At 41.4% G+C, this 26,677-nt stretch overlaps 2 protein-coding genes across 3 annotated transcripts in view; one reads left to right on the top strand and one right to left on the bottom strand.

Annotated features, from left to right (window-relative positions):
* Window positions 1-2,532, top strand: part of OSBPL1A (oxysterol binding protein like 1A) — a 77,682-nt gene extending 75,150 nt beyond the window's left edge. Inside the window, 1 exon segment of the mRNA XM_039382144.1 lies at window positions 1,361-2,532. Coding sequence (XP_039238078.1) covers window positions 1,361-1,463 — 103 coding nt within the window. The 3' untranslated portion in view covers window positions 1,464-2,532.
* Window positions 2,533-11,473: 8,941 nt separating this feature from the next.
* Window positions 11,474-26,677, bottom strand: part of TTC39C (tetratricopeptide repeat domain 39C) — a 40,557-nt gene continuing 25,353 nt past the window's right edge. The window contains exons 9-14 of one of the 2 annotated variants that reach the window (XM_027715876.2): window positions 26,079-26,188; window positions 25,285-25,408; window positions 22,138-22,235; window positions 21,127-21,231; window positions 18,731-18,769; window positions 11,474-18,187 (exon numbers count right to left, since the gene is read on the bottom strand). In XM_027715876.2, coding sequence (XP_027571677.1) covers window positions 18,098-18,187; window positions 18,731-18,769; window positions 21,127-21,231; window positions 22,138-22,235; window positions 25,285-25,408; window positions 26,079-26,188 — 566 coding nt within the window. In that variant the 3' untranslated portion in view covers window positions 11,474-18,097. The remainder of the gene's footprint in view (window positions 18,188-18,730; window positions 18,770-21,126; window positions 21,232-22,137; window positions 22,236-25,284; window positions 25,409-26,078; window positions 26,189-26,677) is intronic. The other variant, XM_039382145.1, reaches the window with a different exon arrangement.

Below are 26,677 nucleotides of genomic sequence, written 5' to 3'. Positions count from 1 at the left end.
CGAACAAAGGGGACGAGTGCACCCTCAGCAAATCTGCAGATGACACCAAGCTGAGTGGTCTTTTGACACACTCAAAGGATGGGATGCCATCCAGGGGGACGTGGACAAACTCGAGAAGTGGGCCCATGGGAATCTCATGTAGTTTAACAAGACCAAGTGGAAGGTGCTGCACCTGGATTGGGGCAACCACTGGTATCAATATGGGCTGAGGGATGAACAGATGGAGAGCAGCTCTGCTGAGAGGGACTTGGGAGTGCTGGTGGATGAGAGGCTGGACATGAGCCAGCAATGTGCACTTGCAACCCAGAAAACCAACCATATCTTGGGCTGCATACCCAGCAGTGTGACCAGCAGGTTGAGGGAGATGATTTTTTCTCTCTACTCTGCTCTGGTGAGACCCCACCAGGAGTGCTGTGTCCAGTTCTGGGGTCCCCAGCACAGGAATGACATCGACTGCTGGAGGAAGTCCAGAGGGCCACTGAAATGATTAGAGGGCTGGAGCACATCTCCTATGAGGAAAGGCTGAGAGCATTTAGTTTCTTCAGCCTGGAAAAGAGAAGGCTTCAGGGTGACCTAATTGAGGCCTTCCAGTACCTGAAGGGACCCTACAAGAAAGATAGAGAGAAACTATTTACAAGCGCATGCAGTGACAGGATGAGGGAGAATGGCTACAAACTGAGAGACAGGAGATTTAGATTAGGTATTACAAAGAAATTCTTTACTTTGAGGGTGGTGAGGCACTGGAACAGGTTGCCCAGAGAAGCTGTGGATGCTCCATCCCTGGAAGTGTTCAAGGCCAGGTGGGATGGTACTCTGAGCAATCTGGTTTAATGGAAGGTGTCCCTGCCTGTGGGAGGGGGGTTGAAAGTAGATGATCTTTAAGGTTCCTTCCAACCCAGGTCATTCTATGATTCTATGATGAAGTGCATTGCAAAACAAGGCTTTAAAGAACAGGGGGTAATGTGGATCCAAGGAAATAATATTTTTCTGTTCTCGGGACTGCAGTGCTTGTGGTGTTTACATGTCTTGCAAAAACTGTTACTACTTATGCATGCCAAAATGGTTGTTCACAACTGCTTTGAAGTAAAGCTGTACCTCTCCTTTTTTATGCAGTAATCTTGGCAGCTTCAAATGACAAAATACTGGTATCAGTAGTATCACCTTGGAGACATTCAAGTGGTGTGGCAAATGGGGAGATCTAGTCACTGAAGATGATTTCACTTATAAATTTCAAACCAAGAGAGCTCCTGCAATCACCATAATTATTGCTGAAACTGCTGAAGATGCAGCAAAGCAGTTCTGAACTTCTATAGAAGTGTATGTTAATAGCTTCACTAACCTGCTGTATGTTTCCTTGCAGATGGTTCCACCAAGGCCCCAATCCTCATACTGGTACACAGGACTGGCTTTATTCTGGCAACTACTGGGACAGAAACTACTTTAACTTGCCTGATATTTATTAAAATGCAGTAAGGAGCCTCAGACTGATACAAATAAGTCTTAATCCATTTTAATGTTTTCCCTTGTTCTACTTATCTCCTGAAAATACTGACATGTTATCAAACAGAATATTAATTGTCTCCGCAATAAATCTGGTGGTACATGATCTGCAGTCCTAGAGGTAGGGGAATAACTTCTCTGGCTGATGGTGGGTCCTGCGTGGACAAAGTAAGTCACCGTGATTTTGAGCTGCCCTGATTACACCTATATTAGGTTGTGGTGTATGAGGAATAGAACACCTTTGGCTGTTCTGTGAATACTTTGTTTTGTAGATAACATTGGCACAAGTAAAACTTGTTTTATTTATTGTGACATGGGAATGTTTAAAAGCACACACAGTAATTGCAATATTCTATTCTTAAATGAAGAAAGGGTATGTCACTTCTGTAAAGATGTAATTTTTCATAAAGTGACTTTTCTTTTACTAAAGTAATTACCTTAAATCCTGAACTCTGGTCAAGAGATTCCAGAAGAATTCCCGTCTCTGGAAAATTAATGCAGTTCTTTAAGCTGGTAACATTACTCAGAGGTATTTATTCAATGTTTTGTGCAGTGTGTTTTGAATTTTGCTCTCCTGTTTTGCTACCAACCTTATGGTTTAAGGAATTAAGAGCCATTGAAATATCTACAGATTTGATTTGAACTGCACACTAGTAACAGGTTTTAAAAGAATCTGTTTCATGCACTAGAAGTTCCGGTGCCCAGCACCACTGCAAAAAAGCAACAACCTAACCAGTCCAGGACCTGGTGGAACATGGCAGGGGGACAGGACTGTGTACTGTGCAAACTCCCTGGGAGGAAGTCTTGTGCATTTCAAAGGTAGTACAGCATCTTAGTGAGGCCTCCTGTGCACAGCTGCTTTACCCCTTTTCAGTGGGGTGCATTCAATCTTAGAATGTAAGTTTATATTGAACTGTGTACAGAGCTTCTAGAGGGCAACCTGCTCTTTGTACAATATTTTAACTGCTGTCTGGAGGTTAGTGTTAATTGAGTAATTTAATTGCTACTAAATAAAGGCTTCAAAACTTCTTGCATCTAGTCTAAAGTGTTTGACAGTGCTGACCCCTTCTGAGCAAGCCTGGTCCAAAAGCTGCTGCGATGAAGATGGATGGTGTGCTTCCCTGTGCTCCAGGGACCTCTCTTTTCCTAAGCAGGAACAGTATCCTCCTGGGGCGGTGGGGATGGTTGGGGAACTGAGATCTGGCAGCTCAAGTCTTCAGGGTGGACTTCTGAAACTGTTAATAAGGCAATGAGATGCTTTCTGGTTTTATTCTATGCACCACTCAAATTACCCAGGTCGTGATGCTGAGACATATTAGATAAGGGAAAGCCTTTTCTTTGGCAGCCTGTCATGTGAGGGCCCAGCTCTCACAGTGACCCACAGATGCAGAAATTGAATACCTGCCCTGTCTGTTGGAAGCCTTATCTCTGCACTCACACCTCTACTCTGGCCAGTGATTCTTAAGGTCTGTCTTAATTCCTGTGAGACTTGCAGGTGTGAGTCTGAGATCTGCAGAAGCAGCCTCACTGTTGGTCAGTGCAGGTCACACAGCACTGAACACTCACTGCTAAGAAACACAAAACATTTATTTCCTGCCTGCCCCCCATGTGTACACCATGTCAACACAGTGAAGAGGCTGGGCTGCTCTTCAGTGAAACAGCTGCAGCAGCTATGTCAGTGGGCACAATTCACATAAAGCTAACATTTGGGATGTTGTGCATGGCAGTTTAAAGTGCTGGTTTGTTGGGGGTTTTTTTGTTTGTTTTGGTTTGGTTTTTTAGCATTTATTTAACATTATTTGATTTATTACAATGTAAATTCCATCTCTCCTGACCTCTTCCTGAAGTCCAAACAGCCTCTTTTCTCAACCGGGTTAAAAATTAACATGAACTCGGGAGAAAGTGCAGCAAGAACTACTTTTGTTGCTACCCAAATGCACTCTAAGGTGAGTGTAGTTTGCCACACTCTGAATATTACACAAATACTAAAAGTTCAGGCTACAGGCATAAAGTTGTGTATAAACATGAGATTAAAAACTTGGGTATTTCAGACTAAAACCAGAGCAAAAACTTTACTAATTGCAAATTGTAACAAGCAGATGAAGGTGTTTGGCTTTTACTACTAGAAGCTTAATTTAACCATTTTCAAAATGAAGTAAGGTTTGAGACAAGTGGTTAAACTATTTGTCCTATGTAACAGACCATGCACAACTCATGCAAGAAGCAAGCTTACTTCTTCAGGCATGGGGATCTGATGTAATGGTAACCTGTCCTTGCAGTACTGTTGTTAACTTTCTGCAGAAGCACTTACCCCTTGTGTGCTTACTGCCAGCTGGTGAGTGTATCTTTGTGGACGTCACATCATCCAGAAGGATGGCAACTGGGAAAACACTGGGCATGCATGGCTTAGCTGCATGAATTAGAACTAGGGCTTGCGGATTTCTCATAAGCTGGCCTGGCACCTAGGAATGCAGTGGATCTCCTCCTAGCACCTGCATCTGGTTGTGCAAAGACAGCAGGGCTAGGAACAAGCTTCCAGTCTTGTGTGTTCTGAACATTAAAGCCCACAAGAACAACAGGTGGAGAATTTCCCCCATCCTTTTTCTTGAATCACATAAATTGGAGCAGATACTTACGACGGCTGACTGTGTTGATCTTTTCTCCTGGAAGGGCTGAGGCTTGCTGGGGAATAAGGAACACCAGCTCGAGCAGGAAGGCAGGCTTTGTGGTGGTTTTTGACCTTGTCTCACTTAAGTTAGGCAACATAAGGTCCACACTTCAGAATGTGACAGTGGCTGTCCTGTTCAGCTGAGGCTGTGGCTAAAAAGAAAATAAGAGTGCTGGAATTAGGAGCAGTAAGTTCCAGTCATATTGTAAATCCTTATGTCTAAAACAAACATACAAGCATGTTGGTATGTGGGTGACAAACACCTGCAGCCTAGAAAAAGTAAAACTATTTATGGTCAGAGCAGAGGCTCTTTTGTTTGGTACTTCTGAAACTCAACTCCCTTAAAATATGAGTCTTTTTACAAAGAGCCAGTGTTAATTTACAGATCTGCCTCAGCTCAGCTTTTTTCTACAAAAATCTCTACTGAGCCCTCACAGCTGGACAGATTCTGCTGTTCCAGGGAGAGTTGGAGCAGGGCAGCTCTGCCCTGGAAGATTTCTCCAGCTAGGCAAGGGATGAGCTGGGCACACACCACCACAGGAAGAGATGCTGGTGAAGGTCTCACCAAGAAAGACAAGCACCAGCTCTCTTGCTCTTTGTGGAACTGATAACCAGTGCTTAGCCCACTGAGCCCTGCTGCAGAAACTCACCAAGACCAGCCAGCAGAGACAACCAGCACCATTTTTTTTTCTAAATGGAAAAGCTCCTGCATCAGTGCTGGAATAAAAGTTCTCTCAAGGAAGGAGAATCAAAACTAGGGCTCCAACTAGTCACCTCTCTTTAGCCACAGGGCACATGTGTTACATCTTCAGTCTCTTAAAACCTGCTTCAGAAAATAGGGTTTGTTTTGAGCAACACCATTTGGCATCAATGGGCACCTTCCCATCACTGTTATCTCTGCCTACTTTCCCTCAGGAGCACAGCAGTTCTGCCTGCAGTTAGCCACATCTCCTGGACCAGAAATCTCTTTGGAAGTGAAATCTAACATGCACTGCGGCCAAACAGACAGTGTTGGTTCAGTAGTTTCCTAGAAGTCATTTCTGCCCTGCATTGCACTGACAGGGGTGATCTGCCATTTATTTACCTCTGATGAAGCTGTAGAGCTGAAGCCAGACCAGAAAGATGATACAAATACCCAAACTTTCTTACCTAACAAGACATAAACTTCCTCAGCTGGTTCCACTTTTGTGCTGTAGATTCTGTTCTCTCAGGATAGCACAATAAGTCATCAGAAGATAGACAGACCTAAGCTTGTAGCACTTGAACCCTGGCCTGCATTGAATGGCAGCTCAATCTTTAACAGATGATCTATTTGGTCTACAAAGGGAATTATTATTTTCTTTGGAAACTGTTCTATATTAAAGGTTGAACATCTGCACTCATAAGCAGCTTGTCATCCCAACACAGTGATACAACCTCACTTAAGGTACTTAAAGTAACCTCAGCTTCGTTGCAGGAAGGCACAGCCTGCAGTGGATCTTTAGGAGCAGGTGATGATTCTTCCCACAAGAGGTCTGAGGAGGCTTGAGTTACGTCATTTGTTGGGACATCAGCCTTCCCTCTGAAGGCCCTAGTTCTCCAGCTACAGAGGACTGACAGTTGGACTTGGTGATCTTAGAGGTCTTTCCCAACATTAATGAGTATACAATTAAACCTTTTACATTAAGCACATCAGATAAGCCACCTAGAAAACCATATCTCCTCTTTGCAACACCTCAGAACTCTGAGGATTCATACAAGTTATTGTAAATGCATAGATGGTGACATTTTAACTTCCTCAACAATCTTGATTAGTTAAACTGACAGGTATCCCAGTGAAGAACAGGGTAAGACATGAAAAAGTTTTAGATACAAAGTGAAAAATGGCTTCCAGAGTACTTATCAAGGGAAGAACACAGAGTAATTGTGGGATGAAAACAGTGTCCCATCACATGGTTAATAAAACCAAACCAACCAATCCGTCTGGTTTCCAGCATGATTAGCAAGTGCTGGCCATGGGTACAATTAGAGGGGAAATTTAGGTTGGAAATTAGGAAGAAATATTTTACTGTGAGGGTGGTGAGACACTGCAGCAGGTTACCTGGAGAGGTTGTGGATGCCCCAACACTGGTAGTGTTCAAAACCAGGTTGGATAAGGCCTTGAGCAACCTGGTCTAGTGGGAGGTGCCCCTGCTCCTAGCAGGAGAGGTTGGGACTAGATGATCTTTAAGGTCCATTCCGACCCCTGAACATTCTATGATTCTATGTAAAACCAGCACTGTAGCAGTAGAGAAGGCAAGTCTTTAATACACCATCACAGCTCAGCACTGAGCTGTTTTCTGAATGACATCAGAAATTATGAGAGACATAATTCAAAGCATGACAGAGCTAAATCCTCCCTGAAAAAACATTATTCCACCTCCCAGCCCAAGCCAACTCAGACCCATTTATAATCTGTCACTACCAGGCAACACCATGGGAAGGAAAGGCTGCTTTGCAGCTACAGAAACCAGCTAGCTCCCTACTGGTGCACGAGTTCCAAATCCCATGCTGGCACTGTGGGTGGGTGGGAGACTCCAGAGGAAACCCTGCTTTAGCTTGCTAAGGAGTTCCTTTCTGATCATCCCCTCTCATAACAAAGTTATGTGATTACAGAGTAGCAAAAAGACAAAACAGAGGGCTACTTGAGGGACCTGTATTGGAGCTTAGTGAATGTGCAGAGGTCAGTTCACAATTACACAGGCAAACCACTGTCAGGCATTCAGACAGAAAATTTCTGAATTATGCAGGCATTCTCCATTATACTTGAAAAGTCATGAAAATCAGGCAAAGTCCCCAGTGACTGAAGAAAATGGAGTATCACACCCATTTTTAAAAAAAGATAAGCACTGTGGGAGCTACTGACCAGGCAGCCCATGCCTGGTAAGATTATGGTACAGATCCTCCTGGACAATACATCAAAACACAAAGACAGAGAGGTGGTTAAAGACAACTCACACGAGCTGGAGCTTCAAACTGACCAAGGTCAAATTGTGCCTGACTGACCTAGTGGCCTTGTATGATGGAGTGACTCCACCAGTGGAAGAGTTACGAATGTCATCTACGTAGACTTCTGTAAGGTCTTTGACAGTCCCCCACAACATTCTGGCTACTAAACTGGAGAGGTAAGAGTTTAATGGAAGAACTGTTAGATGGATAAGGAATTGGCTGGATGGGTAGAAACCAGCAATAAGTGGACCCGCAAGGGTCTGTACTGGGACCAAAACTTTAATCTCTTCAATGACAGTGGGATCAAGTGCACCCTCATCAGGTTTGCAGATGACACCAAGCTGAGTGGTGCAGGTGATTCACTAGAGGGAAGTGATGCCATCTAGAGGGACCTGGACAGGCTTGAGGAGGGGCCCACACAAGCTTCATGAAGTTCAGCAAGGCCAAGTGCAAGGCCCTGCACCTGCCTTCAGCATTCAAGCCCCGTGAGCCGCTGCCTTTTTTCCCTTCCCACACAAGCATGAAATCTGCTCCTACCTTCTGCCACTGACTTGCCCAACACACAGCACAGGCAGAACCCTTCTAAGGAATTGCCTTTGCCGAAACCCCAGTTTTCCTCATTAGTAGCCAAACCAGAGACATTCCTTCCCAGCACATGATGCTGCAACCTGCGGAAAGCAGAAAGGCTGCAGCCACATACCATCCCTCTCCCAGCTGTGGTGGAGCGGGTGGGTGCACAGACCCATCACCTGGTTACAGCCTGGCCTTGTAAGACAGGTGACATACAAAACCCAAGGGATTTGAACCAACAAACTGCAAAATACAGCACCTGAGAAGCAATGTTCCTTAGTGGCCTCTGGCAGGAGCTCGAGAAAATGGCTGGGAATTGTAATCTCTTCAGCCATGGCAGCTACACTCAAAAAGGAATGAGATTATTCCTTACTAACAGCTCCATTCGTACTGCAGAACCTTATGATTGCAAGGGCAAACCTTGAAACCCCAGGGACATGGGCTGGTAACATTTGCTTTCCAGGACATTTTCAGTGGGTGCACATAAGATCATTTTCTGTTCCAACAAAACAAGCACACAGAAGGTAACTGGGTAGTGCTGTATATTCAGGGTTACCACAAACTGTATTTCTGAAGATCACAAAGGCAGAAAGACCAGAGGGGCAAGCCACGATCAGGAGTCTGCTATGGGATAAAAATTTTTTAAACACCAACATTAGTACAGATTAGTCTTCATCACCATTGGAAAACCATCATCTACCTACCTGCTCTTGCATTCTTAGATGTCTGCACCTCTACATAAATCTGAGGGGAATTCCAGCAGTAAAATCTGTTGCTGCTAAAGCATTTAGAAAACCTACAGTAGCTTCCTTTAAAAAGTTACACATTTGTAACAGAATACTCTGTTAATTTTGAACGACCTATCACTTTCAAGTTCATTCACAGAAAAGTATATTAATGGTAAACTTACCACAAAATGCTTCTTCCATAAAAGAATCCTTAGAAAGTAATTTCTCAGTCTTCCGTCCTGGAGAGTGACAACACAGACCATAAAATTAAAAACATCAAATATTAATATGTTATGACTTATGAAATCAGGAAGAATTGCTTTCCTATAGAAATAATAGGATACATTTCAAGAATATATATATATATATATATGTAAGTGACGGTCTGAAAAATAAAACTAGACACAATTCCAGCATGGAGAAAACTGGAATGCTTTATTGAACACGAGAACACAATTCTAAAGGCATCGAGGCTGGACGTGTTAATCAAGGGGACAACCTATGTTAATTAGGGAATTACACAAGTTTTTACTGCAATTTTCTAATAGTTAATTTTTTTTTCAAGTAGGATTACATGGGGGATGGAGGGATTACAGGGGTTTAGACATGGTTTTAACAATCATCTTAAAAGGTCCTTTCTTAATTCTGCTTGGAACCAGGTTTGTATCGCCGGGTTGCACATCAACAGGTCTCAGGACAAGGGTCCAAATTTCTTCAGATCACAAGATGTTTGTCAGCTCTTGTTTTCCAAGGTTTATGATTCAAATTTAACAAGCTTCCTTTTGCTGAGAGCTGGGTTTTGGCCCCTTCATATATATATATATGAGAACTAGAAATTTTATCATTTTTTGAGTAGGGATAGTAATCTAAAGTCTGGATTTCTGTATTGAGAACGTATGGGCGGAGCAGGACTTCATAAAGGCATTACACATACCTGCTAGTCATGTGGTTACTTCGAAACCATCCTCACTGAATACAGAGCAGAAGTTAAAACTTGTAAATTTGCTTCTTTGAAAAACTTTCAAAACTCTAGGTCTGCAAAACTCTGCACAGCCAAAGCTTCAAAGACACTTAACTACAAATGTCATAAACCATAGAAAAATATATTATCAGAGGTAACAGAACCATAAACATCCATAAATATTTAAGAAGGCTGCAGGCCCTAACATAAAATTGTGTCGGTCTGAAACTTCAGAGCAGCTATATGAAAAAATGTTTGGAAACTAATTCACTGTGCTGGAACTTGAATGCTGGCTTTGGAAGCCACGGAGAATAATGTTATCAGCTACTTTACTGATTCATGACCCCCTCTGGCCCCAAAGGGAAGAACCTGTCAGCCTCCAAGCAGTCTGCCCAACTGAGGCCATTTACCTCGTCCTACCTACCACCTTTTGTCAAATCAAGGTCACAGATAAGCCATATTTTTCTACCAAAAAAAGGACCAGGTCAATCATTAACTGGGAAGAGATCTATGTCCCAGAAGTACAGCTATCTGTCTTCAATACAGTAAACATACTGCTTTTAGTGAAAGACTGCGAGGTCTTTGTTACACAAATAGTTTTGCTCAGCAAAGTCTAACAACGTCTTTGTCCCTCCCTTCTCAAATCTCCAACTTAAGCCAGTTGGTTTTTTTCTCTGCTCACCTGGACATCTCCTACAGGTAAGCACAGCTTGCCAGAAATGATTGAAAAACACTGAGGACCAGCCAGTCCTGCTGAGTGTAGCAATTTATTTGACTGCAACACCATCTCGGAATGAGTTACATCAAAAGACACACAGAATTTTGAAAAAAGCAGCACTGAAAAACTTAGGGTTAACAGCTGTAGTAAGACAGCAGCACATGAACTCCTCCTGGCTAAAACGCACTGGTGGTTAAAACACAGAGGCTACGTAGGTCACAAAAATCTTGAGTACTAAGCAAAGGGGTTCTGAGCAGAAGCAGGGAAGCAATATGCAACTCTAATATGCACCTACCCTGGTAACCTATGCTGGGTCCAGCTGTGAGGCCCAAACATACATTAAAAAAGTGGTCAGAAATAGAAATAATTCAGCATTTAATTCTGGAAAGCCTGCCTCAAGTTGAATTTCCTACCATCTGCTGGGGTGGGGAAAAGGGGGTGGTGAGTGGGAATAACACTTTTCACCATCTCCTAACAATGGCACACTTTTATAACTTCAACTGAACAAGTTTTGAAGTTCAGGGAAAATACAGATTCTCCAGCATTGTGACAAAGTTAGGCCTTTTGTAAAAGAACCTCATCTTTTTTTCCAGTGTATCTTGTACACCAGCTAATTTCACACAAGAATGTGCTTTGCCATAAATTAAGAGCATTGTATATAGACACAGATAACTCAGTGCAGAAACAGCAGCTTCTCGTGCTTTCTGAATCTCTGTATAAAATACCATACTTTAATTGTTCTTTGATCAAAGGGAACCAGAACTGGAACTTGCCTGTGTATTTCCATATTCTGTAAGTCAACTTTTCCAGATAAAAGCAGGTTTTGAAGTATTTTCTAGCTCATCTGAAAACATGTGAATGCAAGACAATATTGCATAGCATCTACTCAAACTGTAATTAGCAGTGAAACAATTGCCCTTTCTGTCTTTTTTTCCTAGAATTTATAGAAAATAAGTTGTCATACAGCTCCTTCAGGATGAAGGATCAGAGTCAGCATACCAGTTCATCTTACTCCTAAATTTCAGTTTTCCACTGTGGTCTATGCTGGCTGAAAAGCTTCTGGCAGATGACACTGGCTGCCCAATTGCCTTAAAAGACAGATAAGCATACATTTACTTCTTAAGGTTAGGCTGAACAGTACCTGTTTGGGATTGCATAACTTCTTGTGAAAGGGCTTCCTTCCGCTGTTAGTATTTCGTCATGGTGGCTGGAAAGGGAATCCAAGTGCTGCTTTCACCCCACTGCAAGGTTTGATTGGCACCCTTGTAACACCATGTACAGCCCCCTACACCAACCTAACACTTGCTCCTGTTCAAACTTCAAGCAGGTACAGAGCAATCTTTAAACACGAGTACAATCAATTGTTGGAAAGACAATCACATTGTTGTTAATTGAAAAGCAATTCAATACAGTATTTGGGGAATTTTATTTAGGAATAAAGCATAACTAGAATATGAAACAAGCATTCAAAGTCAGAGAGAGGAGAAATTAAAGTGCTTGCTTTAGAGTAAATTAGAAACATTTTTCAAAGGTGTAGGAATACAACAAATACAATTGTATGTGGTTCTTTTTCTTTAATGAACAAGTGAATTTGATGTCTTAAAAATGTCTCTTAAACCTTGTTCACTCTATGGTTGAGCTCAACATGACATGTAACTCACTTTCTAAACCAGAAGACTGTAATTATACTGGAAGAACAAAGACTAGAGGTAATTGCTGACTAGAAAACTTTGTTACAGAGTCACTTGACATCCCAGAAGTTTTCCCAATACTTGCTATCCTCTTGTTCAGGAGGTCACCAATTAAAAGACAAACTCAAGGAGCAAAGGAACAAAACTCATGTCCACATTTCTTTTAATTTTACTCAGAAATATAAAAGTGCAATTTCTGTAAATTAACAACGTTTACAGTACATCACAATAAATATGCCACCTTGTGACATCTAAAAAGTCTAGTTATTTATTTGAAAGGAGTCATATTGAGATAAAAACTGCATCAACATCAACAAAAAATAACCTGTCCCAGTAAAGATGGCCTTAACATATTAACTAGCAAGATGCATATTCCATTATTGCTATTAGACCATGCCTCCGAGTTCCAAAGTATAAAAACTTGACAGTTAACACAAAATGAGATTTTTCTCATCACAGGCACAATCTAACATAAAAAATAATTTTGCAATTTACAATGTAGGAGATTCTCCTACGAGGAGAAGGAAAAAATAATTAATACAGAAACATACAGCTGTGATGATTTGCTAAGTCCACAGAAAAGCCGCAATTTGCACAGTTATTAAACTGTTACATGAACATATAGTGTCTTTCCCACTCCTGGCCTGGTGAGAACAGGCCTTTTAGTAAATTTACTACAATTTGCCAGCTACCTCCAAGTATGCAGACCTTAAATATCCCAACACAAATCGCATGCAGGTGCTTTGTGTCCTGAACAGCCTAGTCTCATATATTTAAGGAGTGTAAAGGATTTTTGCCAGTACTGTACTGTTTCCACCTATTTACCCAGAATAGACTGTGTCTCTGATTGCAAAACATTAAAAGTCAGATACGACAAAATAAGATTTCAAGTACCTTAAAGCCCATTTTTAAAATAATTTTTTGAACTCTAAGCAGTCACTATATATATACAATATACCATTTTCTAGTCAATACTTATTTGGATTGACCAAATAAGGTTGAACACTCATTTGTGCCTCATTACTGTCAAAATGGAATACAAAAACTCCAGTGTACTATCTGTAACACACCTAGATTATAGAAAAATAAAACTCCTTTTTTTAAGAGTCCCTTCTCTCCTTCAGGAACTGCAACAGAAGTGTTTATCTGCTCTAGGAACGCCTTTCATAGCAGAACTGAGTATTTCTAGAGAGAAATAAGTGTCTCAACCATTTCATCTGGCCTACGAAATAGGACATTACTTCTCTCCTCCATATCAGTCTTGCTTTAGATGTAACCTCAAAAGCAAATCAATGAAGATTAGGTGTGGGCAAGGTCTAAAACTTTGGCAACACGGTTTCCAAAAAGGTAAGAAGAAAAAAAAAGTTTAAGCTACGGAACTGTTTAAGGCAACCTGACCAAAGTAAAGATAAGGCTTTTAGATAACTCTCTGAGGAGAATGAGAAATCCGATTGGGAACGATTTCAAGCATGGAGAGACATTTATGGAGCTTGAATGGACTGATATCTTATTGGACTGACTGTTATTCCCCAGTTCATCATTGGTTTTATATTAAGTTTAATGTACCCCAATGTTATTCCCCTCAGTCCCTCAGATTTTCCCTCCAGAAGTTGTTTACTCCCCTGTTCTCCCCTGCTTTCCCGCTCCTCTGTCACTGATTGGCTGAGAGTTGCCGCAGTGCAGAGTGAGCTACCATTGGTCCTTTCCCCCCGATACCCACAAGTCACACCCACCTTTCCCCTGTCTCCCAATCCTGTCTCACCCTTGGTTGTCAGTCCCATGCACCTCCCCAGTTATGAATCCTCCCCTCAGACTTACCCTATATAAGTCTCTGTGTCCTCTTAATAAATTGGCATTGCACCCAGACCCTCGGCTGCGTCTGAACCCTTTTGTGTGGTGCCGCGTCCCTATTCCCTTTTCCCCTCAGGCCGTGGAAGATGGCGCCCAACGTGGGGCGCAGTTGAAGGTCTCTCATATTGCGAGAACTCCTGCGTCCTCACTTGGGCTCAGAGATCATCAGGAGTGGTGATCATCCCGCCAGTCCCCCCCAGCTGGACGGACGACTGTGGGCTGTGGAGTCGCACGGGTCGACACACCAGAAGGTGAGCAGCTGGGGACAGTCCACTTCCCACCCTGACACCCTCACCCAAAAAACAAAAAAGGGAGGAATAGTAACACCAAGGACTGTCACAGAAGTCTTTATAACATCAAAATGGGACTCTCGCTGTCCACCTCCCAAAGGCTTGTTTACAGACGCCTCAAAGATTTCATCATTGAGCACGGTCACCCCCTAGATAAAAAATCTGCTAAAGCGCTCGCCAAGTGGCTGGACCACAAAGGTCACAGACTTATAGAAGACACCTCTGTAGACCAGTGGCAAGCCATCGGCTACAGCCTGTGGCGAGATAATGACAGGGGGGACCGGACAGCAAAGGAGGCGTTGATAGCCTGGAGGCTTGCTCTGATGGTGCTACAGCACCAAATGATGAGCACGAACGACAGCCTCCGTGAGACCACCAAATCAGGACTGATACAGACACAAGATAGCGGGAGGGGAGGAAAGACCACCTCACGGCATGCACAAAATGGTGTCGGGAAGGAGGGAGGCAGAAAGCGCGAGGAGCAAAGGCGGGAAAAGTTGCCGCGGGAGTCACCAGCACGGGAAAAGAGGGGGCGGGCCCCCTCGGTACCACCCTCCAGACCGCCTCTGCCCCCACCTGCGTGTGTCAGGGATCCCTCCCCCGACACGCACATACGCACACCCTCTCCCTCCAGTTCCGCCTCTTCACCAGAGAGACCTCCCTCCAGGGATGGAAGGGTAGTGAGGGGCGGGGCCAGGGCGAAGGTCAAGTCCGGTTTCTGGCAACGTGGCCACGCCCATAGGGCCTGTACCACCGAGGCCTATCCCGCCTGCCGCTACCCTGACTCGGACACAGATTACTCGCAGCACTCCCCTGAGAGGCAATCAAAACAGCCTAACATCTGGAAAGCCTTCAGGGAAGAGGCTGCGCAGGCAAATGATGCAGACTTTCTTAAAGCATTCCCTATTTACTTGGAAGAGGGCAAGGCCCCGGAGTGGAGGCCTATCTCCTATCCCATGCTGAAGGATATAAAGGTGGCGATAGTACAGTATGGGCTAGGAGCGCCTTTTACCATCAGCTTCCTAGAGTAATTTTTCTTGGCTTACAGACTAATTCCTTATGATATACGGGCAGTAGTGAACGGACTTTTTTCCACCATCCAATCATCTGTTTTTGAAACGGAATGGAAAAAGCTGATTACTACTTATGTTAACGAAAAAATGGAACGAAGGGGGATCCCGGTGAGACAGGTCATAGACATGCTTTATGGCGAGGGAAATTATTCAAGCAGAAACGATCAGGCCAGAATTGAACCTAAATTTTTAGATGTTACAAAAGAATTGGCAATGGAGGCAGTCAAGAGGGTGGTGGACGCCTATGTCCAGACCTCTTCTTTTACATTAATTAATCAGGGCCCTAAAGAACCTTTTATGGACTTTATTATGAGACTAAAGGAGGCAATTAGCCGGCAAGTCCAGCAAAAGGAGAGTCAAGAAATTTTATTTAACAAATTGGTAATCAAAAAGGCTAATGAGGACTGCCAAAAAGCTTTGAAAATGTTAAAAAAACCACCTCTGCTTGAAATGATAGACGCTTGCAAGAATACTGGCTCAGGCTCCCATAAAGCACGTCTATTGGCGGCTGCTCTCACCGGGTCACAATCATGTTTCAATTGTGGGCAGAAGAGACACTTTAAAAAGCACTGTCCAAGATTACCACTTGAACCAAACATCCCTAAAACACTCTGCCGGAGGTGTGGGAAGGGCCGCCATTGGTCCTCTAATTGTAGGTCGTTAACAAACATCAATGGCAAGCCCCTCCCCCCAGAAAATCCCCAGGGCTAAAGAGAAAAGTAACATTCAGCTCTTTACCAGATCTTTGCCTGTGCTCTTGTGAGCATTCGGGAAACGGGGGGTAGAGCGCTCAGGGGGGCGCGTTGACACAAGTATCCCCTCAGCTCCATTCCATCCTGCGCCCGACACTGCGCCCAGCTACCCCGTAGTGCAGGAGCCTCCGTCAGATCCAGTCCCCATTAAACATCAGTGTACCCCGCTAAAATGGATTATACTATCAGTGATACACCCTTCAATTCATTTAAGTTCCTATGAGCAGCTGGCCAGGGTCAGGCCATCTGCTAATGTGAACCCGGACAAGACATATTTAGTCATCTCTCACTTTTCAGTTGTGGAAAGAGGCATTGTTGTAGTTCCCACTCTCCTGACAGGGTTGACCAATGATAACATCGCTGTGTGTCTAACTGCTTCTCCCACCTGTACAGCTAGAGAGCCGCTTTCCCGTCGCCAAGATGGTGCGTGGTGTCCAAGGACGAGGAACAGAGGAATGAATCACTGAAGGAAGTCAACTGGGCAACCTCAGTGAGGACCTCGCGACCTCTTTTAACTTGTCTTATTTATTTTTCTACACCTAGGCACCCGCAGAAAATTAAGGTGGAGGGATTGTTAGACACGGGAGTGGACGTCACCATCCTAGCCTCTAGAGACTGGCCGTGCGGCTGGCCAGCTCAGTCTACAGACACCAGAGTAAGCGGTGTGGGAGGGTCGCAACACCCCATCAGGAGTCGTGAGGTATTGACAGTGTATGGGCTGGAGGGCAGGCCGGCATCCCTGCAACCGTACGTTCTGAATATTCCAATAACATTATGGGGACGGGACGCCATGGAACAGTGGCAGTTAACTTTGAGAACGGAGGAAAATTTTTAGGGGGGGTCACTGAGCAGGTGCAGTGCAGAGTGAGCTACCATTGGTCCTTTCCCCTGGATACCCACAAGTCACACCCACCTTTCTCCTGTCTCCCAGTCCTGTCTCACCCTTGGTTGTCAGTCCCATGCACCTCCCCAGTTATGAATCCTCCCCTCAGACTGACCCTAATAAGTCCCCGTGTTCTCTCAATAAATTGGCATTGCACCCAGACCCTCGGCTGCGTCTGAACCCTTTTGTGTGGTGCCGCGTCCCTATTCCCTTTTCCCCTCGGGCCGTGGCAACTCTTTCCAAAGATATCCAGTTTTCTTAGCTTTGCAAAGTAATATAATTCAACTAACTTTCTGGTCAGATTTCCATTCGTAAGCTTCTTTTAAAAAATATTTACCTTCCTAGAATATGGTATTAACTGAATATAAAACATAAGAAAATACTATGTATTACAGGCAATGTAAAAAAAGCTACAGATAAGCACACAGATGGGCAAGTATTAAAAATTATATGGTCATGAGAAAAGTTTTAAGCTCTCTGAGGTATAGCAATATCTTAACACCACAGGTTTGAAATATCATACAGAGACTCAGGATATCGTAGTATTGGTGTAACTACCAAAGCAAATTTTTGGGTTTGTGTTTTGTGTTTTGGTTTCTTTTTTTTTTTTTAAATACCTGTAAAGGTCACCGCTACAAAGATTGAGCAGCTTGAATGAAAAATACATAAAATTAGTGTATCTGGCCTATGTATTTTAACATTACATTCAGAAAATTAAGAGTGGAAATAAGAACTGCCCACACTGTAACTGCATGTCCAAGTATTTGGCTGGAATGTACCAGAAGCAGAGATCATAAACATTGACATAAATTCATATCACGAATCTGAGCTGGGTTGGGAGGGATGAGACAAAAAACGGAAGGCAATGAGAGGTTTAAAATTCACACATTAGTAATCATGAGGTAACCGACATAAGCCACTAAAATTTAGTAAGATCTGCTTTTTGTGGCTGAACAGTTTTCCTCCTCCTGTGTATTGGCAAATGGGTAAAGAAAAAGAAGTATTCTGACCATTTCCAACTTCAAAATTTACACCAATTACTTTTATTGTATTATTCTAATCAAACCAGAAGTGCTCCCCTTAGCATATTTTAGATCTAGATCTGTTTTAAAAGGTAAAAATCACATTTGCCAATATTGTTTAAGTAAATTATGTGTGCTTCTTTAGGCTCACCCACAGCTGCAAGCAATTGTGTTCAGCTTGGTTTAAATAAAATAAAAAACAATGAGCTAAAAACACAAGGTCACTTAACCTTCTTCCTGGTTGATTTACCTTTAGTTAAAATTGTAATGTTTTACTAAGCCATACCAACTCTGACCATACTGGGAAAGTGTCTCTGGCACAAGTGGTTTTCAGAAGAAAAGCTGGTCTTCCCAACAGCTCTTTCTTCTGCTTCATCTTAAAGTGCAGAAACTGTGGGAAAGGATAACAAGACTTGCTGTTCGTCACTGTGGAACTACTTCCCTTAGAGAGGCTAAGGCTGCATGTATGCGGACGTGCAATCTGTTCTCAAAGTCATAGCCAGAAAATTCCTCCTGGGGGAAAAAAAACCAAGAAGAAAAACACCAAACATATAACTGTTAGCCTCCTTCACTTCAAGACATGAAGACAATTTTGCTACTAGTGCTTGAGAAGTCATATTACAAAAGAGTCCAAAAGAAAAGAGGTGAACTGGAGACTGCACGTTGCAATATCCTGACGTTACCCAAAGCAAAAGAATTATTAGAGATATTCAAAAAGCTCTAGCCCAAGGCAGGAACCAGTTGGAACTGACAAGGAGTGGAGAGCTGTCATTTTCAAAATTTCTGTAGCAAAATCTTAGTTGAAAAAAGCAAGGTTCTAACAGTCCAGGAGAGGTCACTAAAATGGGCTCTGCTATGACTGACCTAGGAATACATAGCTATGTAACATACATAAATGTGGATCATATACATACATTCATGCATATCTATATGATAGTGCTGTAGGCTATAGGGGAGCGACACCACCACTTAACATCCACTCCACCTGCCCCAAAACCACAACCTCCCAAGTGCCTTCATCTCAAAAATCTAAATTTGAAAGTGCCTGGTTTTTACCTTGGCTTGGAGCAGTAAGGTTTTGCCTCTTGGCACAGTCTACAAAAAGACAAACACTGCATTAGAAACACATCAAAAATGTTACAGAAAATATCTTAAGTAAAGGACATGGTCAGTTTGGAGTAGCACCTCTATCTTGAAAAAAGGTACTGAGCAGACAAAAACCTCTCAAATTAGGAAACTAGAAATATTAATGAGGCACCCAAGACAGTATTATGTATTTCTAGTCTATAGAAAATGCAAGTTGCTGCTGATGATGGTGAGCTACAAGAATGTATAAGGGAACAAATGAGGCTACAAATAATTGACTAATTGATCATTACAGTAGTTTCTGTTTCTTAATTAAAGTTTAAGCCATTTATTTACAAAAAAAGTATATTAAGCATTAAGAGTTGTTCCAGAAATTTCAGTTTCAAACTCTTATGGAAAGAAAAATATATTTGCAGATTAATATTTACCGCTGAGAAGTTCCTGTTTTATTTCTTATATAGTACACCTTTAATTTAAGCCTTACAAATAAATAAGATATAGAAAAATGAAGTTCCCTTATTCATATGTACCTAAATATGACTGTATCTAGTTTTATTGGTTACAATTCACTCAGTGTCTAAGACAACTACAAAAAAATCTGTAAATTTCAAGATTTTAATATGGTTACATCAAGAAGAACTTGATTAGGATTCAATTTAAAATAACAAAGATGATCCAGATGACATGGTAAATCAAACATGTAATTATGCTTAACAATAACTTCAAAGCAAAGTAAATTTAATAACAGCATGGTTTTTATACTAAAATGCATATTGATATCTGTTGCTCAGGTCTGTAATATGCTCTGCCTCTCATGTAAATGTGATTCATAAAATCCTATTCCTTTCTTAGCCATTATAGAGCTCTACCAGGACACCTCAGTTAGTAAATGAAATTTTCTATAAACAGCATCCACTTGCCTCTAATTCTAGCTCTTGCTTTTCCCTATCTCATCCCACTCTATTCAAGTTAAGCATCATTTATTTCCTCATTGCCTAAGTGCCACAAGAGGGAGTTTTCTGCATGTCCTTCATACACTAAGCACTACCACAGGTCCCCTGTAGAGCTACATGCCAAGCTTGTGCAGCCCTCAAAGACCCAATATGAGGCACGTTTGGTTACTGTGTGCACATCCTACATGTAAAGCAGGAGGAAGGAAGGACTGCTCTCATATTCTCCAAATAACCACATAACTTCACTACCCACCACACCCTTTCTTTAGAGACACCTGACACCATCAAATTTAAACAGTAACATGGAAAAAAAGGCAGAAAGAATAATACAGGACTCAGACCTCCCTTCTAGGCTTCAAGGCCCAGCTCCAAGTTTTAGGGCAGCAGACTTTTCAAAAAGTACATTTACTTTTAAAAGCATTTTCTAATTCTGTCCTTTGTCATGACAATCATCTTTATTGAGAGAGGGGAAGGTTCAGCTCAGATGATTATATGTGACAACATCAAAACCAACTGAAAACAGAATCTTAAGAATATGAGAAACTATCAACACAACTACTTCTTAAGAATATGAGATATTATCAGCCTAACTACTTCATACACTACATACAATGAAGGGGGGTTCAAGTCACTACCCTGTAACCACTTCCTCCAACTTTCAATCTGATTAAGGATGTACTACACAAGGTGGCATAAACTCCAAGTAGTGCTGCTACACGTTTGAGGAAGGAAAACATAACAAATGCACAAGTGGTACACAAGTTGCTCTCTTTTAAGATTCTTCAGGTTTCCTAGGAGGCAGAGTACGTGCAAAGACCTAAACAATCAAATGTATCATCGGCCAAGCCATTTGGACAGTCTGAAAGCCAGGTGGATTATCTTCCTCTTCACCCTGAACAACAAAACCCTCACTAGTCAGGGTGAGAATCAAAATGTCCATACAACAACCTTTAATGGAATTTAAATGACTGAAAACACTTGCTATTTTAGGAAGGCATCAAATTCTATTTGGAAAGGATAACTACAAGCATTCTTTGAGCTTGAATGGCATCCAACAGGATTTTAAATAGGTAAGAAAATGACCCTACGCATCCATGATACTAAATACCACCTGTAGACAAGAAATCCCCGCCTACCCAAGGCATTCTGGCCAGGCTTTTTTTGCCACCAGCAGCAGGAACACTCTCTATATTGAAAAAATAAGACATTGTTACCTTAAATACATTCCATTTCTTGGATTGAAAAAAACCAAAACCTAAACACAAAATAGTAATTTTCTTTAAAGTAGGTATAAAACAAATTCTTAAAACTTCACATACATTATCACCCATAAATTTTGTTTCATTCTTTATACAGTGGTATGCTGACTCTTTATGCTCATTTTAAGAGTTTAAAAACAGTTTATGCTATTACCTCTGGATTGTCTAACAGAATACAGCCAAGTTCATAGCAAGCATATGGCTGGACGTACAAGTTGCTTTGACGGCAGAGTTCATCTTTTGCAGCTCGCTGAAAGTACTGTACAAATGAAAGGAAAAAAACCCAAAAAACTGCAGTAATTTATTAAAATTGACTGTTTGATACTTCAAAACAATTAAGAAGCACCATTCAACTTTAAGCATTAGAAATTAGCCAAAGCTAAATTAAGAATACATTAAATATTTACAACAGTATAGATTCCTAGATGTTTTTACCAACACTACTGTATCAAGGCAAAATAACTTCTCTGCATTTTAACAAAGTAACATATTGAGTGTTCCAAGAGTTTTCCAACTTCATATTGAAAAAAATATTAGATCTAACAAGGAACTTTAACATCAGTGATGAAGTACCTAGATTATTTAAGATATGTTTGAGAGAAATGAGAAGGGGGGAGGGATTCAAAGCCAGCATCTTGCTGCATATGTGAATTGTATTCCATTTTGGGGAGGAAAAAGGAAAGCTGTGCCTACGGAGCAAAACCTGAAGCAGTGGCAAATTTTTTCTCTGGTATGTGTGCTAAAAATCAAATCTCTCAGTGTCTAGTAGTCGTGGAGAAGCAGTAAATGTGTGCTTTCAAAAGGTCAACCTCCAAGGTACTTTTTTTAAAAAAAGATTAATTTTCATTGTTGGACAAAGTAAATCTAGCAGAGCAAAAACTTTTTATAACTTTTATCTTCCTAGCTTCCCCTTAACTCTTTCTACTATAAGCCACATTGGTTGCCATGGTCATTCAGCACAGTGAACTACTTTTACAACACAGAATATAATGACAGCATGTTAAACCAAAAGATTTTAGAAGAACCTATTAGAATTCACAAACCAGAATGATTACTAGCACTGAAAACTAATGACTTGCTTAACACTTACTCAACAATATTTACTGTTTAACAGAATAGCTTGTAAAATAGGATTAATGGTGTAAATTACTATTTAACAACTTACCTGAACGGCATCTTCAGAATTTCCTAAACATTTGTGTATGGCACCAAGAAGCAAATTCCTCAAACCAACGGCCGATGAATCATCAACATCCTGACAAGCTTAATGAAAAGGTTCCAGTAAACAAACAAGATGGATTGAAATCCTTCCTTAGACAAGAACTGTGGCCTATGGTGTGTTTTAGTCCAATGTTTAAATTTAACCGGACAAAGGAGATGCTAGTAACATTAACATAAAGCAAAGTAATTTGTCTTCTTTTAAATACAACCCATTTTGTATGAACTTCATCAAGAAATCTTGTGACTCCTGAGAGCAATTCCTAACAGGAATTAATGAGCTGAAGTCAAAGGAAGTTGGTGTGTTCTTCTCACAAGTAGAGGAGAATCCGTTTCTCTACCAGTCTTTGAAATAACCACTAAAAAGTCAAGTTAAGAAACAATCACCTCCTTCTGGTGTTATGGGAAACTGGTTTGTGCCACACATTGAAAAAAAAATACACAGTCCCAAATTATGAGGAGCACAGGGCAAACAGTTCAGACAAACCTGATTTGTTCTGAACTGAAGCCAAGTGACAGACGCACAAAAATCTGTACTGGACCTAAAAACCCAGACTAGGGTATTTTGGCATCACGATTCTCAGTGATGACGAGACGATAAGGCTTATTTGCCAGACCTTAGCTGGTCAACGATCCAGGGACAGACTGTGCCTCAGCTGAGTAGTGCTGTTTCCAGGAAAACCTGTATCACAATGCATGAACAGTTTCTAGATGAATCAGGCTCCATTTTGATCAAGCTTATTAGAGCGAGCTCTGTTAAACCAGGACTAGTCCCATGAGGACCCATTCACACTTGTCAGCACCATCACCTCCAAGAAGGCAAGGGTACGGGGAGGCCTGCAGGGCTTTTCATCACTTAACTGCTGTCTCTGGAGCAGTACAACTCCTTAAACATTTTGCCTCATTGCATAAACCCTGCCAGATCTTAACCAGCTCTGCATTCACAGTTAATCCATAACCCAAAGAAGCCATCTATGGATAACTAAGAGTTGGCTGCATGAAGTATTTGGGCTGACAACTCATCATTGCAAGGCTTGAGTTACTTGGTGTTTTACTTACAGAGATACAGGTGGATACAAATTATTCTTTTAAGTCAAGTTCTAGCCCTGAGGAAAACCCTGGAAATCCACCACAGTAAATTACAACTCAGTTGTTCATGAGAAGAGGAAACAAATATATAAAAAAAATTCCTTATCATCCATGTTCTTGAGATACACATAAGGTGTATCAAAAACAGTCTCACCGCACACATCTTCAGCCAGGGATGGCTGATGCAGACCTGTCAGTGTCAAACTTAGAAGAAGCTTATCTCTGAATTTTCATCTGTACTGCTATTTCATATTAAAATGTGAACCACTGACTAGAAGCTTATACAAGGGAGATCTACACTGCTTCTGGGTGGGCAGGAGAGAACACATACTCTTTACACCCTCAAAAGCTGACTGTTCTGAAGGTGAATGACAGCCAAAAAAAATCCTCACATTTATTTTTATGTGAGTAAATCTGCTTTTAAAGCCGACCATTAGCTTTGTGACTAGAAAACTAGAGACATGAATATAACCCACTGCCATCACTCAATTTAAACAGACAAATTATCTTAAATTAAAACCAGAACAAAACACCACTACTAGTCCTGACTCTCAACTTCAAGACTGATAGTTTTCTAGTTTAACATGAAAATTGCATACAATCCCCAAGACTTCACAACTACCAAAAAAAAAAAGACAACCCCATAGGAGACAATTTTTGTTTTATTTTCTAAATGAGCAAGTAATTATCTAGAAATAATAATAATAAAAAAATAAATTTAAAAAGAGAGGATTTTAGAATGGTTTGGGTTGGAAGGGACCTTAAAGATCTTGTAGATACAACTCCCTTGCCCTGTTGCAGGGACACCTTTCACTAGACCAGGTTGCTCAAAGCCTCATCCAGATTGCCCAAGTCTCATCCAGCCTGGCCTTGAACACTCCCAGGGATGGGACATCCACAGCTTCTCTTAGCAACATCAGTGCCCTCACCCTCACAATAATTTCTTCCTAATACCTAATCTAAATCTGTCCTCTTTCAGTTTGAGGCCATTCCCCCTTGTCCTATCAGTACATGCCCTTTTAAAAAGGGTCTTTCCTGCTCTCTTGTTGTACACCTTTAAGTACTGAAAGATGCTCTGAGGTCTGCTTGAAGCCTTCTCTGCTCCAGGCTAAACAGCTCCAACTTTCTCAGCCTGTCTTCATAGGAGAGGTGTTTCAGCCCTCTGATCATCTGTGTGTGCCTAATCTGGATCTGCTCCAACAAGTCCATGCCTCTTCCTGTGCTGAGGCTCCCAGAGATGGATGCAGTACTTCAGGTGGGATCTCACAGGGCCTCACAAGAGCAGAGTAGAGGGGCAGAATCATCTCCCTCGATCTGCTGCCCATGCTGCTTGTGATGCAGCCCAGGATGCAGTCGGCCTTCTGGGTTGGGAGCTCACGTTGCCAGCTCATGTTGAGCTTCTCTTCAGCTAATTTGAAACTGTTTGCAGAATGTAAATAAGAGTGACTGCTGGATGGAGGGAGAAGTACAGTAAACCTCATGATAAACACTGCTACCACAATCTTCATGTGACAGACATCTGAAGACATCTGGAGACTAAGAAAGAGGCAATCATTCACCACGTCCCAGCAGCCAAGATAAACAGAACGCCTATCATGTCATAGATGACCTCACAAGCGACCTACTTCCTCTTGGAAGAAAACTGACGTGCAGAAACAAATCGGTAGATTTATTTTGTTATTTTTTAGCTATGTTTAAATTAGTTATATTTTGTTTAGTGACTCGGAACAGTAACTATCATGATATTGTTTCATTTTAAACAATGATTAACAAACAACTATATGCAGCAGGCAATGAAGCATTAAGCTGAATCGTAATAGGCCATTATTCTATGGTTACTCAAAGTGTATTTTGCTATGACACATACACACAAGTTTAACTTTTCGTGCTACTACGATCAGCTACTCCACACAACAGAATAAAATTATACGCCCGCCTTTTAAGAAGTAAATAAATAAATCAAGCTTATACCATGATAAACCTTATAAATAAATCAATATTATACCTTGACTCATATGCTGTAAGTTCGAGAGGGAACAGTTTGGAAGGGCCTTCCATAAGTATAATACTTCAATGGATGCCAGGACACACAGCTCTTTGGTCGGCATTTGTTTTCTAAATCTATCTGCCTGCAAAGTGGAGAGAAAGAAGGAAGGGAGATCCATCATTTATCCTTTTATGGGGTCATAATATTCCCAAACAATATATCACAAACAGTAATTTTAACTGTTTCATAAAGTCACACAACAATTCTACGAAAGTAAGTCAATGGTAACTTAGCTTAAAGACTTTTAGACTAAAAAGCAAAAATCTGTCAACTAATTTAGGAGCTTACCTATTGATCAAAATTAAAACTTCCTTTGTGCAGCCTGACCAGTTTTACTGTATTTCACAGTCCCCACTACGCAATGATTGGATGCTGAAACAGTAACATCTGCAACGTATCAGATGGGAGCTATTTCCTAGACAACTCCTAGCTTTCAAAAAGAACTAAGGCTTTTACAAACAAGACAAGATAAAAACGAGTAAGGAAGGCAAAGCTAGAAGGAAAATTACCAAAGCAACTACAGTATCACGTATTTTTATCTTTAATAATGACTTTAGTTGTAAAGTGAATAGATAATTCACATTTCCTTTGCTACATCCTTCAAATACATTTGACACTATTCTTTTTCCTTCCCACTAATTCTACAGAAGCAACACAAAAGAAAACAGATATATCCTTCAAAAAGAAAATACTGTTAAAGAACTGAACTGTTATTACTGCACCAAAACAAGTCAGCCTGTGTTAAAACTAACCTTTTTCACTGAAAATTGTTCTATTTGATTGTTTTTTCTTTTGAAAAGCTTCTGAACTTCCTTGAACACATTCTGAGCACCACTGACATCACCAGTGGCTCCTTGACACACTGTAAGAACAGAGAAATATGTTAACACTACTGGGATATAAAACACAAAAAATTAAGATTAGATATCACATGGTCACAGAAAAACAAACAAACTCACTTCAAGAAAGCATCTAGACCGAGGATCTGACAAACATGATAATCCCAACTTCCCCTGGTACCCCTCTGTGATTATTAACAAGTCAGTACTACTTTTATATAACCATTAAAGGAAGTAATACCACCAAGCTTCTAAAGATTTATTTATTAGATCTTTGCAATACAACTGTTACATGTCCCTACACTGACAATCCTAATTGTATCTACATCGAGAGGGCGTACACACAGGCATGTACACGTGTGAGCATGCAAGTGTTCATTATATAAACAAACAAAATTATCCAAGTCAAGTCTGGCACAAAGCTGCAAAAGCAGCAGGCAGCGTGGAAGGCACTGCACACACGAGCAAGTTTCCCAAAACAAAACAGTGCCAAAACCTTAGCACATCACTGA

The sequence above is a fragment of the Pipra filicauda genome, unplaced genomic scaffold (genome assembly GCF_003945595.2).
Source record: "Pipra filicauda isolate LSUMZ 115617 unplaced genomic scaffold, ASM394559v2 scaffold259_size1095435_pilon, whole genome shotgun sequence".
Classification (NCBI taxonomy): domain Eukaryota; kingdom Metazoa; phylum Chordata; class Aves; order Passeriformes; family Pipridae; genus Pipra; species Pipra filicauda.
This window is presented reverse-complemented; position numbering and strand designations above follow the sequence as displayed.